The sequence below is a fragment of the Melospiza melodia genome, chromosome 1 (assembly GCF_035770615.1).
Source record: "Melospiza melodia melodia isolate bMelMel2 chromosome 1, bMelMel2.pri, whole genome shotgun sequence".
NCBI lineage: Eukaryota > Metazoa > Chordata > Aves > Passeriformes > Passerellidae > Melospiza > Melospiza melodia.
Genome location: NC_086194.1, coordinates 125,855,255 through 125,874,359, shown reverse-complemented (window position 1 = coordinate 125,874,359; position 19,105 = coordinate 125,855,255). Strand labels below are relative to the sequence as shown.

General features: G+C 40.6%; 1 protein-coding gene across 1 annotated transcript in view; it reads right to left on the bottom strand.

Moving 5' to 3' along the window:
* Positions 1 to 842: 842 nt before the first annotated feature.
* COLEC12 (collectin subfamily member 12) overlaps positions 843 to 19,105 on the bottom strand; it is a 94,818-nt gene continuing 76,555 nt past the window's right edge. The window contains exons 4-10 of the mRNA XM_063167186.1: positions 13,663 to 13,761; positions 10,142 to 11,188; positions 8,241 to 8,729; positions 7,994 to 8,130; positions 7,161 to 7,270; positions 5,321 to 5,466; positions 843 to 4,122 (exon numbers count right to left, since the gene is read on the bottom strand). Coding sequence (XP_063023256.1) covers positions 4,103 to 4,122; positions 5,321 to 5,466; positions 7,161 to 7,270; positions 7,994 to 8,130; positions 8,241 to 8,729; positions 10,142 to 11,188; positions 13,663 to 13,761 — 2,048 coding nt within the window. The 3' untranslated portion in view covers positions 843 to 4,102. The remainder of the gene's footprint in view (positions 4,123 to 5,320; positions 5,467 to 7,160; positions 7,271 to 7,993; positions 8,131 to 8,240; positions 8,730 to 10,141; positions 11,189 to 13,662; positions 13,762 to 19,105) is intronic.

Here is a 19,105-nt window from a genome sequence, read left to right as displayed (position 1 = left end):
CTGGGTGAGCCCCAGCACCTGCACAGGGCAGTGCAGAGCCTGCTCCGGGGACCGCTCATGGAAGAGCCATGGAAGAGCTCTGGGGAATACAGGCACCCACAGAAGTGAGGGAGGAAAAGCAAAGCGAGGCTGGAGACTGCGTGTTCCCTTTGGATGCTACAGATGTGTGAGCTGCTGTGCTCTTGGGCAAGGAGCCTGCACTGGGGAAAAGTGGTTTTGTTTTCTCACATGTGAATGGACTCAGCCACCCTGCTCCTTGCAGATCAGTTTGTTCCCACAGCCAGTGGCTGCCCTCTGACCAGCTCCTTGCCTTGCCACTGACCAGACACCAGTTCCTGCTACTTGCTAAAAGCAGGGTAGCTACTTGCCAGGAACAGAAAATTAAAAGAGGAGGTCAGCTGTCTGAGAGAGAGAGGAATAGCAAGACCAGATCAGCCATTATAAACAGATAATTTAAGCCATCATAATGGCTAATGTGGGGGCTGATGTGACTTAGTTCAGGACATCCCTCACCTGGAGGCTCATATGAGGTGTTTGGTGTGCTAGGACAGTAAGCAGCAAAGGGCTTCAGCCCTTCTTAAAGGTCTTGTTCAGATTAGACCTTCCAAACCATGTTCCTATCCCCTATGTGCTGCAAGAACAAGGCAGTAAACCTGCAATTGCAGGGTAAGATAGCCCCAGACATGCTCAGAACCAGGGTGGTGTAAGTGAAAAAGAAGGCTTTAATGGAAAAAAGCTTCATCAGTTTGATTTTTAATACCTGTGAATGCTCTGGGTCCACATCCCTCTGATTTCCATATCCCTCTTGGTAACACACACATGCACAGAGTTAACAACATTAATTTCTGTGTTTTCACTTAGTGATTCCTTTATTGGAACATTTGCAAGTATTAATTATAGACAACAAAGGAAATGAGACTTGAGATTTATAAGCTCTAATCAGCTGAAGGCATTTCCAAATAAATTAATGAAACAAGTCAGAAATGACATTAAGAAATCCAGAACTTAATGTAAATCACAATGACTTTGTACCTTCTCTGACTTTCCGTCTTTTTCTTCCAACAGTCCAGTGCTTGCCAGGGTATATGAACTTGTATTTAATTTTTATGTAAAACAAGAAGGATGATGGGAATGTGTGCTCAGTATGACAAGTTGCAATACTTATGTATAAGAAGGAAAGCAAAACTCAAGCTGGGGCATAATAATTTGCTATCACTCAAAAATTTCTATAAAATCTGCATTATTACTGAAAGCATACAGAAAGATTTGATGAAGATGTTTTCCCATTAAGGAGTGGCAGTGGCTTTCATGACAATTTCTTGGCCCATTCTGGTGTCCTGCTTGTGCTCCTGCCAATCTGTCCTTTCTGTGACGTGTTCCTGAGATGTCTTAACACTCTTGGTCCTCTCAGTGATTTCAGTTCTTGCTGCCATTGGACACCTCTCTTTCCTTCCTGCAGGAATACTAGGTCAAAAGAATGGTCTGTTTCAGCACGCCTGGCTGCTCAGGCCATGTTTTAAGGATGACTGGCCACGTCAGGCACGCAACTGCAGCATCCCTCTTCATCCAATTTTGTCTAACAGCTGCAGTGTTTGATTCAAGTGTGTGAACAGAGGGTGTGAGCCCAGTCACGTCTCATTTCTCAGTGTCCTCAGCTTGTCATTCCTCTGGCTGGGGAACACTAGATAACTCTTGGATAATCTGATCTCGTGTATGTACCATCACTGCTGTTGCTGAAGGAAGAGAAGGATGAAATCTGGGCAAGGAACAAATACAGCTTGGGCTTAAACAGACATTTCTCATTCACTTCTTTTGGTGACAGAAGTCTGTGACATCGATAGAAAGCCCTAGGAATGTAATTTAATGTGGTAGATGCTCAAAACAGGCTTATTTCACCCAAATAAGACAACATTCAAAACAAAGGTAGCCGTCCTTCCACTTCAGTGTGGCTCTTCAAGGCTCTATTCACCAGGGTTTGTGAGGCTCTCTGGGCACACAAAATACTAGTTTTGTACCCCGTTATCCAAAAATAGCAGTTTAACATTATCTCCACAGACAATGTGTAAATATATATGTAAACACTGCAGCATGTATCTACACACAACTCCTTGGTACAGCATGACAGTGCATAGCAGAATCAAGTTGTATTCAAAACCTTGTGAAAAAGAAAAGGGTCACAAAATCCAGACAAGCCCTGCCTCCACGATGGTGACACAGGGTTTCTGCAGCTGCAATACATAAACCTTTTTATGTAATACATATACCAATTTTCGTGTTGTTCCTGTCTCATATCTAATTTGTAGTCACAGGACAGTTTCCCAAATGTATCATTTTGTGTATTTTGAAAAAAAATTATAATTGAAATTTAAAACACCTGAGGGAGTGAGAGATGTAGGGAAACAGCAGTCTTTAATTGATTGATCTTAGGAGCAGTATTTGAAAATCTGAAGTACGGAATCTTGTCTCTGTTTCCAACAGAGCTGGAGTATTTCAACAAACATATCTGCATTCAGCCAAGGTAAATGGCAGGTCAGGAGGCAATGGAAAAACAGCTCTCCTTCCCAAGAAGCCAAAACAACTTCCTTCATTGTAGAGCATGTGGCCATGAGAAGGGTATAAAAATTGGAAACCAATACCAAGGTTTCTGCTAATGAATTAACCCGCTAATTTTTAAAATTCCTGATAAGCTGCCTAGACAATGGCTCATGGGACTGTGGAAGAAACTGGCTGGGTAATGGTATAATCTCTTTCTGCTTTGCAGCATATTTTCTGTTTTGTTTGGGAGAGAAGTACCAGTCCAAGAAAACAAACAGATTGATTTACAAAGCACTTTGGAGAAGTGCAAATTTATTAGATTTTTCTGAGTATGGCATGTTTTTCTCACCAAATCTTGAAATCTGTCTTAAAAACAAACATATTTCAGTGTGTGCAGCTTCTTTGTTTCTCTTTTCATAAAGTCTCTCATCTGGGCTTGACCTGCAGTATGTGTGGCAACTACTGGGGTAGAATTCCTTACAAGAAGGGAGAAGGAATGAAAACATTTCAAAATGATTATTAAAAATTGGAGATTTACTTCCATGGAATTTTCTCCTAAGAGGGAGGGAGGGAGGGAAAGAGGAAGGGAGGAAGGAAGGAAGGAAGGAAGGAAGGAAGGAAGGAAGGAAGGAAGGAAGGAAGGAAGGAAGGAAGGAAGGAAGGAAGGAAGGAAGGAAGGAAGGAAGGAAGGGCAGGCTTTTATTAAAATGGTCTTTCCATAGTACCCCAATGAAACACTGGCTGTGATCAGAGCTATAATGAGTATCTAGTCCTTAGTCAACTTAATTGTTACACATGCAGACTAGACTGCTTACAGTAAGGAAAACACTATCTAAAATCTGCTTTAAAAGTTATTTAACCAGAACAAATCATCTGGGAAAGTAAAAATATTTCTAGCTGGAAAAATATTTCTCTATAGCTGAGCTAGGCCTGATAGCAAACCTTAATGAATTATTAGTACCTTTATTGTTTTCTTTGGCCCCTGTGCACTATATTTGTAAAAAAAGTCAGTAAAAAAGAGAACAACTGTAAAAAGCAAATATTTTGTACAAAAATACAAAGTTTTAAAAGCTCTTAAAAGTATATTCCATATTACTGATAAGAGTTGGACTATATATATATATTTATATAAAATCTATATATTCGTGTATCTGTATAATTTTCCTACATTTGGGATTTTAGCAAATTAAGCAACCGTTTACACAGTTGCTTTATATGTTTTTCTATGTGAGTGACCAACAGTCTTACTCAGATTTATAGAATGTCTTTTCTCAGAAGACACAAGCTGGTTATGGATGTGGTTACTGGTTGAGAAGAAAATCTAAAACAGAATTATTCCAACAGTATTTCCTGATGCTGAGGGTCGAAAGGCCTTAAATAATTACAGGATGCTGGAGAAGAGTTATTGCTGCATTCCTTGATGCTTTTAAATCGGTTTTCAGTGCTTGCTTTTTTTCTGTTTTCATTTTTTTTTTAATTTTGGAAGTCAGTGTTGCTCTTTCCCAGGATTTTCTTCTTCTTTACATAAATTTCCTTAATATGAAGGTATCTGTAAAGTTACAGCCTATTACACTCCAAGAATTTGCCCTACAGTATGAGAGAAAACAAGAAAAACAAAGAGAAAATGAAATGCTGTAAAAAGCCTGTGAAGATTAAACAAATTTCAAAAGAGAAAACTTACAGAGATCAAGGTAAAAATTAATGGAAAAAATTTGAGCGGACTCATACTCAGATCTTGAAAGTCCTGGAGGATAAATATTTGTAAACCTTTAAGTTTTCTTAAAATAACAAATGTATGTAGGAAAACCAGGGTAAATCTTATTGTTACTTACACATGGTCCTTCACTCTGGACATCTAAACAGAATTATACATACAAAGCTTGTTCAGCACTTAGTTGTGTCTTAGGGGACCATGGATGGGATGTAATTTTGGCTCTGGCTGACATTTATGTCTGCCTTCACTGAAATCCAACCAACACGTTTCCAGTTGGAGGAGCCAGGCACCCTTGGCAGAGCAATGTTTAAACAGGTTGTATGGAGGAGATAATGTTTCAGGCAGAGCCCCAGCATGAACACAAACACTTTTGTGCCACGTTTGACCACATTCTGTGGCGATGGGGCCGGGCTCTAAGCGGCCATGGGAACCACCTGCCCTCTGCTCCTGCAGAAATGCCTGTGTCAACAGAGAGAGATGCCCTGTGGCAAACACCTGGCTGTCTGCTGGCCACACCAGCAGCTTATGAGCCCTTCACTCCAGCTGCAACGGATGAGCTGCTGATGGCCTATGGACCCAGCTTCTCAGTCCCATGGGACATCTCCTGGCAGTGACGGGAATTTTAAGATCTCCTCAGCAGTCACCAAGTTTGTGCCTCCTATTGCACAAACTTTCAAAAGAAATATTTTCTGGTTTTTGAAGACTGACTCCTGAGCCACTCTAAGGCCAGCTTTCCCTGTTGTGTGGCCACTGAGCCTATAAAGGCAGCTTCCAGCATGGGTAGGATCTGGAGCATGTGCCAAATCATGCCCAAAATTTTAGGCATGTGTAAAGCCTACAGGAAATGGTCAAGATCCTGGGCATTCCATGGCTATAGCCAGCTTCGAGGCTGCTTTTTCCAAGTGCAATAAATCCAGCACTTGCATCTGGATCTGAGTAGAAGTGCCTCACATGTGATTCCCCCTCTTCCTCAACAAGGCACTGCTGTAGCATTTAGCGAAGATCTCACCTCTAGCTGCGGGACATTTATTACGGGCAAGATGGAATAATCAAACCAAGGGCCTTGCTTACCTTTGTCCATGTCTTTTTCACAAATGAAATTGTTAGCATCTTCACAGTGGAAGTCATTCCAGAGCCCAGCATAGATCAACCCAGCACAATCTTCCCCTGGCCCGTGATTGTGATCCCAGTTATCAGGCTGCCCAGGTTTCCAGTTTCTTTCCACAAAAAAGCAAGAGATATGATTGCACAACACAGCACACATGGCAGGTTTTCACCACAAGAAATTAACGAAAACATCATGAGATCTGTTCTGAATGGGAAACACACATTGAAACAAACAATACATGACTCTTGCTGAAAATGGAAAACAGATGTATTACAGAGAAGGGAATCTATTCGGCCTCAGGCTGCCAAAACTCAGAGACCTAAATTTAGACCAATGAACTTTATTTTAGTTTCTGAGCGTACATGCACACACAGTGGGAGTGCTCCGTGCTCCAAGTGCATTGCTCCAAGCCTGTGAAACCTGCACAGCGCATTCCCGCTGGCAGATGGGGCTCAGAAGAGCCCACAGGCTCAGAGGTAATGCCAAGATGGCATCAGCCTGCCCTCACTCACTGCAAAGCTCTCTGACTGCACCAAAGGTGGGCATCTTGGGAGGAACAGCGAAGATCCATCCATGTGTTTTAGGGACACGTGCTCAGATGGGAAGGGAATTCTATTGAGTTTTAAGAAATCCACACACAGTATATTTACACACATCTTTTGAGATTGTTAGCTTTGATGGTGAAATTGAAGGTAGCAAGTAAAAAATCTTGCAGCAAGTGTTTCCTCATCCTGTTTTTGTTTAACAAGTGAGAAATGCTTCCAAACTCAGGATTTAAAAGCTCAGTTTTCCTGCAGAAACAGGTTGTTGAAGGGAGCTTGTGATTGCTGGCTGACACAGTCCATGCTCAGCTAAAAAACATGCCTGCCTGACATAGAGCGTCCAACCAGGCACCTGGGAGGACACACAGCTTTCCAGAAGTAATGAAATACTCCAAAAACCTGTAACCAACAGCTCTGAGGTTATGACAGAGCACCTAAAACCATGGTGCAGTGGAAATCTACTAAAAGCAGCACCTTAAGTAGGATCAGTCACAGTGCTGCCATGAAGAGGAAGAAAGATGAAAATGGGAAAGGAGAAAAAGGGGAAAATATTACGGCTCATTTGAAATGAATGTGACTTTTTCCATGTTTTTCATCTAAATGAACACCAATGAGATCATAGCTAATCATTTCGTAACATCTGACTGACTGTGTAGCCTGTTTTTCTGAAGCACAGCATGTTAACATCTATAAACTCTTTAGTCTACTTCTCAGTATTAAAAATTTGGGTGGTTGCAATCTGTTCCATTTAGGACAAATTAGGTGTAGCCCTAGGATTCCTGGAAAGCTGCCAATTCAGTTCTCAGCTGGCCAAAGCATAGACACCCTCATTTCATGCATTTTCCTTATGCTGAATGCTTTCCACTTGGATTTGGGCTTTATCTAAAGACTGGTCATTTTTTATTAGAATGAATACTCTATTTATAGCCACATGTAATGCAAATAAGGAAAATTCAAACCAAAACAGTAAAACTGTGCTTTCCATCTCAACTTTGTAATAAAAGTCAGAAGCAAAAGTTTTGGCAAGAAACACTGGGCTGCATAGTTATGTGATTCTTTCATTCAACATTCAGTTTTCTTTCTGGCAAGGAAAGGAATCCTTGTGCGTGGAAAAGGCAGAGAGAAAAACCCCAGCATTGTCAGTAACAAATGAAATTATTAAATTATTAAATCTACAACCATCTGGATTCATTAGATAATGTCTAGATGCTGCTTTTAGAAGTATCAGCAAGAGCGACAGCATTGCTTTCTATTTACGTACGTGTAAACTGGTAAAGATCCATCCAACCATCTCCATTCATTTTCCTTCTCTGTATCTGTTAGTCCAATCCAGAAGCTGCCTTTCCCAATAATCTGCCTTTTTATCCATTGCTGTGAAAGAAAGAGCTTAGTCCATAACAAGGACAATGGTTTTTGGCACCAATAAACTACACTGGTTTCATAAGCCTCTTGTTATGACAATACAGTGGGCCAGAGAAATTTTTCTTAGCTGAAGATATGTGTCAGGAGTTGGCCTTGAGACCCCTTGCCCAGATTAGAATCCCTTTCATTGTTTGCAATGAGGTAGAGAGAACTAGGCATGAAAATTGGGTTGACATAAAGCCACAGCTAATATCTTACAGACACAAATTGAAAAAAACCCTAAGAGTAAGGAATTGTATCTTGACATCTCCACTGCCATGTTGAATAGTATTTAAAATATAGTTAGATTAAAGATACTTTTGGGTCATACTAGTCTTAGGCTGCATGTATTAAATCAGATAATTTAAAATTACATTATATTCACTGCCATGAAAAATACTTTGATAGTACACAAGACGTAATGGATTCCATCTTTAAAGGTTCAAAACTCCTACAGTTCTCAGCAGCTTTTCTGACTGCTCTGTCCCCACCACCTTCTGCTCACACTACCCTTCTGCACAGGGAGAAGCTGCTGATCAGGCACAAGAGGGTGGACTAAAATTTTAATGAGTCAATGTGTTTATTTCTACTCTATGAATTCATGGTGCTCTCAGCTTCCCACTATCTTGTGGTTTCTGCATGTTAAACAGCTTCAAACTTCCTCCTTGAAAACCTGCAAGAGAGGGTAATTACCTGCTCTTCTTTGTCATTGATGATAACCAAGCGTGATGCTTTCTCTTCACAGAATAACTTTGCGTCTTCAAAAATTTCTCTTTCAGTTGAAAAGTAGTAGCACTTTTCTGTATAGTTCTTCCAACGGGGGGAACAACCTGTGATGTGAATTTTTTTTGTGTTAAGCCTGTTATTGGCAACTCAAGGGAGCAGTGATAAATGGAGGAACCCATGCCCCTGCACAGCATGCAGTGTGGTGATGGCTTACCATTAGCCTCGGGCACGGGCGTAGGCTGGCTCTGTAGCGCCATTGGCATCCCTGGGCCTGGCGGCCCCGGTGGGCCAGGCGGGCCCTTCGGACCAGGCAGCCCAGGGACCCCAGGGAGCCCAGTTATTCCTCGTGGTCCTGGTAACCCTGGGCTTCCCACCGTTCCTTGCAGGCCTTGAAATCCAGGTGGGCCTTGGGGCCCCGGTGGACCATCCTTGCCTGGTGGCCCTGGTGGCCCTGGGTCTCCATTTGGTCCAGGCAGACCGGTCTTGCCAGGAGAACCTCTCTGACCTTTGGAGCCAGGCGATCCTCTTGAACCTTTCCCTCCTTTTTCTCCTGGTGGCCCGGCTGGCCCAGGTGGGCCCTTCTCACCTGCAGGTCCTGGTGGTCCAGGCTCTCCTTTCTCTCCTTTTTGTCCTTTTAGGCCAGCGGGGCCAAGAGGACCAGGAGGGCCTCTGTCACCTTTAGGTCCCCTTGGACCAGGAGGGCCTGAAACAATGCAAGTGTACAAAGTGGGGATATGCACAGAAAACAAAACAAAAAGCCCACGTGGGGTGGGCTTGTTTAATACATCTCAGACCAGCGCCACTGGATATTTAAAAAAACAGAAACTGGGCTAACAGCTGCTTTCATCAGTGCTTGTAATAGTGCAGCTGCTTTCCAGGTCCTGTATACTGTTGTCCTTTCCTTGACCTCCACAAAATACAAGATACAGAAAATACTCTGATACACCCAGCCTTGTGAACTGGACAGTGACACCGCGCCCCAGGTGACCAGGCAAGGTGCCAGTCTCTGCAAAACTCTGTGCACTTGTCTATACTGGTTTATGCACTAGTGCTGTGTGTTGTTGGTCCTGTTCCCTCACTCTGCCATGCTCCCTTCTCCTTCTAGTCTCATCACTCTGCTCTTAGTCCCAGGACTCTTCCTCCTGATCCTCATTGTTTGTCTGTCAATAACAGGGTGTCAAAAAGAGACAAAATGATGGATAGTGAGCAAAAGGCCAACTATGGGAAAGACTGGAAGTTGCAAATTGGCCAGCTCTAACAAGACAGGGGACGATAACTCACAACAGGAAATGGCAATACTGTGACAGCAATAAACAACAAAACAGTTTGGGATTCTGTTCATGGATGAGCAAACCCCTTGTCACTACCTTCCCACCCCCGGCACTAATCTACATAATTCAAACTCCTCCAGAGATAGATCACCAAGCTGGAATCATTTAGGCCTGGTTGAAATGAGAATGGTTAAGGTTACTGACATGTAATTTTGGCTCTAATGCAGCCTTAGTTTATTTGGAGCAATGGATTTGTATTTGTGATTAGAGGTTTAGGCTGATTCACATCTGATTGGAAATATGAGTGTTGTTTTCATTTGGGATAATATTTGGCTGGGAGAAACCTTTTAAACCTGATGCTATTTATTTCTGGAGAAAATAAAGTATCCCAGAATTAAAAACTAAGCAAAGTAGGATGTTTTCTGGCAGACTAACAACTGGCTTAAAGTGAAATAGTAACTTGTTTTTCAGTAAGGGTGGACCTTTCTGGGAATAGTCCAACATATATTTTTTTTTAGCCATTTCCTCCTTACTGAGGATTGGTTTCTTGATGTTCCACACCTTCACACACTTATTTTAGAAACTAAATCAAAAGCAGATCCAGTCAGTCAGTCAGTCAGACAGAATAAAATTCTGCAAAGTCAGAACCTTCTTTCATAACATCCCCATTTTAGCTAGAAAAATTAGTACGGAAAATTCAAGCTACATGTTCATTTCCAAAGTTTAGGATTAGATAATGGAAAACCTCAGGACTCTGTACCAGCACACACTAACTTCCACAGAACTAAAGAAGTAATGCAAGCAGGAATTCAGCACACACACCATCATTAGGGAAGCTGCATACCTTGTAGGATAGTGAAGTTCTTGATGAGCTGGCCATGTCTGGAATCCACCAGCTTCATTTCTTCCATGATTACTGACAAATTAGCGACTTCAACATCTAATCTTGACCTCATCAAATCCTGTTGCACCTTGAGAGATGCAGAGTCTATGCGAATATTGGCTAGTGTGCTGTTCATAAAAATCAGCTCATCCGAGTGTTTACTTAAGGTGTCCGTACAAGTTGTCCTGACTTCATTGAGATTGCTCGTCAGTGTCCGTAGGTGATGAGCAGTGTAGCTGATGTTGTTGATGATATTGACTATATCAGTCTCAAAGACCTGGAACCTTTCTTCTAGATTGGTGAATTTGGCAGCAGTTCTGTTTTCATCTCCTTTATGCTGTTCCTGGAGATCCTTTAGACTTTGTTCATTGGCTTGGGCAATTGTGGTGATGTTCTCCATTTGCCCGCTGAAGGAGCTGAGCTGACTGTTCATGTCTTCAAGTGTATCATTGTTGGCTTTTGCCATTGCTGAGTTGTTGGCAGCCAAGGCCTGTAAATTGTGCACTTTCTCCTTAAGCCAGTCAGTGTCCTTCCGAGCCTGAAGGACAACCTGCTGCAGATTTTGAAAGTCATTCTTGATTCTTAGAATAGCTGAGCTTGTATCTTCCATTGACTTCTGTAAGACACTGATAAGATTTCTTTGCTGTATTTGAGTCAGGTTTAAGTTGTTAAGGCTCATGATGACCACACTGTGAGAATGCTCTTGGCTTTGCAGGGTTGCTTGTATATTACTTGTGTCTTGTTGGAGATTGTTGATATAGCCAGTATATGCCTGAAGTGTCTTATTGACACTGATGATCGTGAAAGTGTTACTATCTAAGGCACTTTTCATTTGGTTCTGCCTATCATCTAATACATTTCCAGACTCTTGCAGCTTCTCCAGTGTGTCTTTGTTTCTGCTAGTTTTCTCTGCAATGTCATGAAGTTGCTGACGAAGAGCCAGAATGTCAGATCTGAAGCTGGATAGTTCAGTGTTAGTATTCAAGGCTTTTTGTCCAGCTTGATCATCTGTTGTACAGGAAAAAAGAAAAAAAAAAAAAGGAAAGGCTTTAGGATTTTTTTAACACAGTATGAAACAACACAGTGTATTTTAAGAACAGTCAGGTTGTCAAACTATTCAGTAGGATTTTTATGCTATCTTTTCCAGAAAAGAGAAACGACTAAACAAAGTTCTGCCGCTAGACAGAGAAAACAAGCAAAGAGGAATTGATGGAGACCTTGTGTCTTGCTGAGGAGAACAAAATGGCGATTCTGTCATCACAAATGGAAAAAACTATGGTTAGAAACTGATGAGTATATGCAGTGTTCTGAATGAAAACTGAATTGGAAACAGAATTCAAAACATTAAACAGGTACCAGCAAGTGTAGATTTTGAAGTTACAACTGGATTTTGCTGAAAGACCAGAAGTTTATTTTATCTGTTCATGTTTTCTTCTTTCTTTTCATTGCAAGTGGAATACCTTCATTGTGATTTAGTACATAGAATTCTAATTTTTAAAATCTTGGGTTTAGTTTTCACTAAGTTCTCATACTTATTTTAAAGCAATCTGGATTAGAGACAAAACTTTGCCAGCAGGCTACTTCAGATATGTCAGGATAAGATATATTTCTGGTTTTCTCTCTAATACATTACTATTGCTTTTAATGACATTTATTTTGCCATTATTGTTGCCTCATGTTCTGAGTTTGAGGAAGGCAAAACCTTTAATCTTTGAGGAACATCTCTGCCTGTGCTTACATTGCCCTATGGAATACTTCTGGAAGCTTGTCCAAGTATGATGAAGCATTTGAGACTGCACAGCCTATCATCCAGGACATAGAAACCAAGGAAATATAGCAGTCAACACTTGCTCTCAGGGAAGACTCCCTTGCTTGACCTCAATCACTTCACTATCCTGCTCACAGTCCATATATTTTTGTCCTCATCTACGTGTAGCTATATTTATGAATTAGATAGTCTCAAGTCCATTATTTCAGATGATGCCAAGAGAAAGCAGTATGGTTTTCATAAATTGCAGTGAATACAGCTGTGTATGGTGCTTTTGTCTGGTGTGATTGAACGAGTCATGATGCAAATGTCAAAGGATGGCTTGTGAGACTTCAGCCTGAAGTGTTTATGGAGTCTTTTGTGGATGGATATCTTCCTGAGCACAGTTCCTCTCCCTGCCATTTCTCTCACTCCCAGATCTTCTCAGCTCTGACTCCATGTTTACCTCTTGGCTGTAGCTCAAATTATACAGTGTTCCTCACACAGCTCTGACAACTGCCAGGTCCTCATACAGCTAATCCCTGAAGGCCTGTCTTCCATTCACCACACGCTTTTATCCTTCTGGCCCTACAGCACTTCTCTTACTTTTATGTCTCCTACTCAAACTGCTCCAGAACTTTCCTAACTTCCTCCATGGCAAGGCCACCTAAATGGGAATGGATGATCCTGAGCATCTCACTGAGCATCCATCCAGCAGTGTGCAAAAATATGTGGCCATGAAAGAAGCAAAGGTGCTCCAAGTCATGAAAATTTAATCAGCATAATATAATAACCCAAATAGAATCCAGAAGGTTGCACAAGCAACATTTACAGAAGTGTAACATTTACTTCTGTAGATGTGTCAGTAAAAGAACATCTCACTGAATTACCCCATGTTTTTGAACTAAATGTAGTGTACAAATACTTTAGAAGCCAGCTCCTTTTTGAGAGAAAAAAGTCGTAAAAATTTACAATCAAGCTGCAAGCAAAGAAGTTTTCCTAGAAATACATGTCTCAATATATGATTTACAAAACTAGACCAAATTTATCTCAAGAATCACATGCATGTATATGTATATTAATACTTCTACAATAAAAACTGTATGTATAGGAAGAAAAGTAAAAATGTACACTTAGAGAGTAGAATCTTTATCCATGATTTTTTTTTGCATCTTCCTGAAAATTGAGAACTTTGATAGTGCTTGGGATACCCAAACACATAACAATCTTACCTCCTGTATTCCCTGAGATGATCAAGAAATAATTTATGGAAGTAATACACTTGCCTCAGACATAAGAATTTTGAATAGCTGATTATTGTGTACCTTGCAAAATGAATCTTAATTGCTAAGCAGCTTCAAGATGACTGGGTGACAGGTGCTCATTTTATGTAGAAGCTTTTGTGCTGTAGAACAACTTCTGTTATGTTTTAGATCTCTACCTCAGAGAAGATTCTCTCCTGAGGACAACATTTAAGTGTCTGTTTATTTAAATATAAATGCTTTCAGAGTGACTTCAGTGGGAACTGTAAATTTTGAAGTATTCTTAAAATGCTTTTCTAAGTAGAGCTGATCTGAACTATCTCTAAGTACTTTCCCAAGTACTTGAGAAACTGGAATGGAAGTGCTGTATCTTGTCATAGGCAGAGATTTTTCAGACAAATTTCCTGTCTCAATCTGCCAGGAGAACACCCCAGGTCCATAATACAAAGGGGCTTTGCTTGTGGGTAGATTACCTAATTTCTTCAGATCACTCTCCACTTCTGTGAGCTTTTCTGTGTATCTTCTGTGGGATGTTTCCAGGCCACCTGTCACATTGTCCATTTTTTCTACAACTAGGGGAGAGAGAACAGTGTGTTATGAAAAGAAGAAAAGGCAAATTATGAAAAAAGACTAGTAAACAATAAAGCAAACAAAACCCCATACCATTATCACCAAACAGTAAAAAAAGAAAACATCTTAAAATTGCCTTGCTTGCCATTACACACTGCTGTTGCTCTGTGAAATCTTGGAAGGATGAGCTCCTATTTGCTGGTGGACCCAGAATTTTTCTACTTCTTCAGTCTGCCAGCAGTCCCTAATGATTTTTTTTTGCCCATGAGAAATCTCTCTCCTGAATGAGGAAATCCCTCTCTGCGGGTTTTCCTCACAAACAAAGTAATTTTCTTTTAACAGTATTTCCATGCTTCCAGCACAGTGCTGTGTAGCAAAGGAAAATTGATTGCTAAAGGCTCAGATGTGTGAATGAAACTTCCTTTAATTTTGCTACGAGCCATTTCTCCTTAAAAAGAATTCTTTTTTTTCCTTCTGCCTTTTCATCAGTAAAAGGCACCACCTGATAGTAAACTTAGGACTGAGATAGGAATTACTAAATGTTTTGGGGGGTTTAAACATATTGATAATGGTACAGATCACTCAAAGCAGTCTTGAAATGATTCTGCCTCATTAAGATTGAAAGGATGGTCATTCAGGAAGTGCAGATTTATGACTGATGTGCCCTTTATTTTGTAATGCCAGAGTACTTTTATTGTCACTGAGATATTCAATTATTTGATGAAATTAATTTGGCAATGGAAAAAGCAGAGCAACAAATAAACAGCCCGGGGTGGCTTCCAGTGGCAAAAATGTGAAATTCTTGCAAGGCTGGAGGTAGCCAACAGATTTCACAGTAGACTTTGTCTAACAGCCTTTTGCATTCAAGCCACAACTAGGAGTAGAAATTGCTTCTCATCATGAGATTATTTAGTCCTTTTGCTACACTGGGAGCAGAATGGGTCTGTAATAACCCTGGGAGAGGCTACACAAGTTATTGTGCCAGCTCCTTTTTTTCAAACAGGAGAAATAAAGTGTTTCCCATTTTTTGAGGTTCTGTAAACCTGTGGGATAGAGGCACCTCTAACTCTTTCTATCTGTGAAATGATCTGCAGCTAGGGAAGAGTCTCATAAAAATGTTGCTATGTAAAGGTTTGGGTTTTCCCAAGAAGTGAAATTTAGGAATCTTTTGCTGCTCATGAGCAACCACACGAATCCCAGACCTTTAAAGTGTAGTCCGTCAGATGCTCCTTCTTTATTAGCATTTACATTTGTTTTTCTGATTCTGGGTACCACAGTTACACTGGAGGCTTTTACTGCTTCCCCAAAACCAACATAAGAAAAACAGACCAAGACTATCTGATGGAACATCACTGAGGAGTTACAACAGAAAAAGTCTCAGGGTCTTCAGAGAGACCATACAGCCTTTGGTGAATTACCTGCCTGCTCCTTTCTAGGCTGCTAAAAAGCCAGTAAAAGAGAGACTCTGCTGCTTGTGCACAGTGTGGCTTTCTGTATTTGAGATGATGACAGATTGCTTGCTAAAGACCAGACCCAGACTACAATAAAGGCTTTGCTTTTTCAGAGAGACAGTTGCTCAATATCTTCAGCTTTAGAAAGCATTTTTCTCCCCATTATAGCACTAATTTTTCGCTGGTTCTTCTGCCCATTAAAGTTGTCAAAATGCTATATGCCATTTTTCCTAAATGAAACCAGAGTTGATTCTCTGTTTGTCCTGCCCTGCTGTCTTCCAGGCTGGAGCCCAGATCAACAAAGGTCCTTCAGCTTCTGACACTCCACTGATGCATGTATATGCCTATGCATCACATACAGAGGGAGTGAGGACTTGGCTTTTCCTTCTGGCTCCTTGTTCAGTCAGTGGCGTTCTCCTTTGTCTACAGAGAGTCACTGCCAGGGCATGGCTCACTCTGGGCACTTAGAGGGACCTTATGAAATCATCTGTATTTAAAAAGCAGGCCTAATTCAAGTGTTTCTGCTGAACCTGTGCCTTGACTAGCAATGTCACATCGCCTATGGTTCTTGTTAATTCAGTTTTAGTGTAATATTCAACTGTTTCCCCAGTTATACAACACACTTGGAGTTGGAAAACGAAGATATATTATCAGTAATTAAAAGAAAAATGTAATTTCTTCCTTTTGCTGTCCAAATGAATGCTAGTTTTGATGTAGAAAAATGTAATTTCTTCCTTTTGCTGTTCAAATGAATGCTAGATCTGAAGTTTGTAAAACTAAACTATCATATAACAAGTATGTTTTCATGGCTGAATGAAATCTAACACTGGAAGCTTGAGTTAAAATTTAACCCTGAAGAGTCCAAAGCAAATGTAAACAAAACAGTAGTAATCCTATCAATAAGTAGTTGTCTGGCACCTAAATGAGACTGAACAAAAGTAATTATACAACAGCATATGCTATTTTCATTGTTCAAAGTGAAAAAACCCGAAGCCACTGAACTCCAACAGCAGAAACAAACCTGCTGGTCTCTGCAAATCTGACTGCAGGGCTAGCTCAAGGGCTAAGCTGCCATCCCATAGATAAACCAATGCATGTATTTGCTTTATATTGGGGTGGGATCTTATGGTCAAATAAATCATGGGTTTGGGGAACTTGATCCCCTGCCCAAACTCCTTCCCAAAGCAAGTTGTAGCTTATTTGCTTTTCTTGCTATTGCCCTGCAAGCGGAAAGGATGGATTTGGGAGAGTAGTGAGTAGCGAGAGGCCAGTGTTGTGTTTTTTTGTTCTTGGTGTCAAAAGAGGTCATGTGGACTAAAGGTCCTGTTACTGGGAATGTCTTTCCTTCCCTGGTAGTAACTCCCACTATCCTCTCTGGATGGAGCCTTCAGTGATATGTGAGTGTGTGGAACACTCTTAGAAGTGGAAGTCAGCCTCTAGTGAGCGTCCCAGACTTGAACAGCCACTTTCCACCTTCTCCAGAAAAAGGCAAACAGGAAGAACAGCTGTAATATCCCGCACAAAAGGCCACTCTGCTGCTCCCAACAATCTGCCCGCTCTTAAAAAGGCAAAGCTGTGTATGTCTTAACTTGCTTTTGGTTAACTTCACCTTAATTCACAGCTTGGTTTCTCTGCATTGTCATCTCAATTCCTGACAAGATCACAGTGGAAAATGTGGCAAAGATCCTCTAAAGGAAGCCAAAATTTCAAGTAGTTGCTGACCAGAACAGTGAGGAGTGTCTGCATCTAAGCCACCATGACAAAATGTGCCATTTCACCAGGATGTGTTGGCCCCAGGTAATGGCAGGCAAACTATGTCTGGGAGACAGATAAAAGAAGCAGATGAAAATCATGGTGGGCATTACTCAAGAAACTTAAAAACAAGGACTGACTAGAGAATAAAAACTACGAGAAATTCAACCTGCAAGCATTCCCTTACCGGAACGAGCCACAGGAAGATCATTCATCTTCAATAGACTAATCTGACACCAGCTGGTGCCAGAAAAATTATAACTTTGTATTTTTAATTTAATTTAATAAAGTATGCGCAAAAATTGCAGATTGCTTTATTAGTGTTTTAAACAACAATTTGTCTTCTCAAAGCAGAAGAATACTAAACTTGACTAGTTATTCCTTCATGTTTTGTTTCCTTGTTATTCATTCATGTTTTGGTTTCAGGGTTCTCCAACATACTATATAATTTTTACCACTAGTTTGGAGGTTTGTTCTGTGTTGACTTTGCCTCCCATTGAGTTATTTTTTTGTTTGCCATATTTAATCCACTGATTAGTAGTTTTAACGTTTTAAATCACAAAGGATATTTAAATGCAATGTAGGAAATGAAAGTTTTAAAAGTAGTTTTGGGCTTTATAAACATAAGTGTGGGAGGCAAATTTAATGGAAACTTAGCTAAGAGACTGAAAGAATCCCTGATGCCAGCAGAATTCCTTCTTCCAGTGTAATGTTGCAGTAAAAAAGAGAAGCCAAATTCTGATACAGAGAGGAGAGTTCAAGAACAATATACTTTTATTCTGAATTTTGTTCTTCCTTTAAGGCCTAATCCCTTCTCAACAATAAAAACTGTTGCAGTAATTAATTTGAATGTGTACTTTCAGCTGGGGTTTTATCTACCTTATGTTTATCTAACTTATGTTTTCTGCAAATTAGCATGTAGGTACACTGAAGAAAAAGCTCTGAAACTGCAGGTACAAAGGGCAGAATTAATGTCTGACATATGACCATTTGCTGCATGGTGTTACAGAAGGAATACTTGGATTCAACAAGACTTTTGTCTCTTTTTCTCTTTTCCTTGGCATTCAAATGTTGCAATCACCAAGCTGGTGAGCAGTGGTCACCAAAATGTCTTAGGGTCTGTGAGCAAGATATGCATTATCCACCCTCTTACAATCCCTTTTCCATTTATTTTTTGAAGAGGGAATTCTTTTGTCCTTGTCCTGGATAGCTGTGATTTGGTACTGCTGTGGCAGAAAGACTCATCCCTGATGAGTGACTGCTCATTCAAAGAAGGAAGTTTAGAAATGAGTGAAGCAAAGTTTGGGCCTCAAGTAAAGAGCAAAGCCTGGGGAAAAGATGGTGCTAGCAGCCCCCACAGATAAATAAGCTTGAAAACTAGATTGAAATGAGGAAGACAAAATCTTTCTCCCAAAGTCTGCTGGACAGTTTCCTTATTGATTCTGCCTCCTCCACACATGTAAATCATTTGCCAAAGCAAGATAAAGAACAGTAGTCTCTCCAACTTGATATACTGCATCTGATGCTGAGTGAGGGCTCTGAGAAGCCCCAGAAATGATAGTTTTATCTAAAACTCTTGAGGGAAATTCTGCTAAATTCCAGTCGTTTAGTGGCTGGGTTAAGTTGGGAGAGACCCCATTCTCATCTTATGTAAGCAGATTTCTGCAGATTTATATCTGCAAAAGGCCTCCCCTAATCCATTTGACCAAATCATCTTAGATCAATAATAAATTTTTGAATCCTGGAAGGCTTTTTGTCCCTCAAAATCTGACTTCCAGAGACCAGTTACTTCAGGAGACGTATTCACATAGATGTACTGCATTTTTTTTTTTTTTACATTTGATGTTAATTTGCCACCTTTTGTCTGGTTTATCATGAAACAAGATTACCTAAGTCTCTCTATCTGTTCCTCACATTCTCTCTTTTCCCTGGATAAATCTTCCATCTAAACAAAACAGTTTTAATTTTCTCCCACTCAAAACTGTGCCAAATCCTCTTAAATAATTATTTATCCTTTCTATTTCTACAATTTCCTTTTCTTTCCCTGGCAAAGGACCAGAGGTGATGTCAGCTCTGCTATGAGTGCAGCTGTTGGCAGCACAGGACACACTGCATGCTAATCACATGAACATTTACTCAGCTC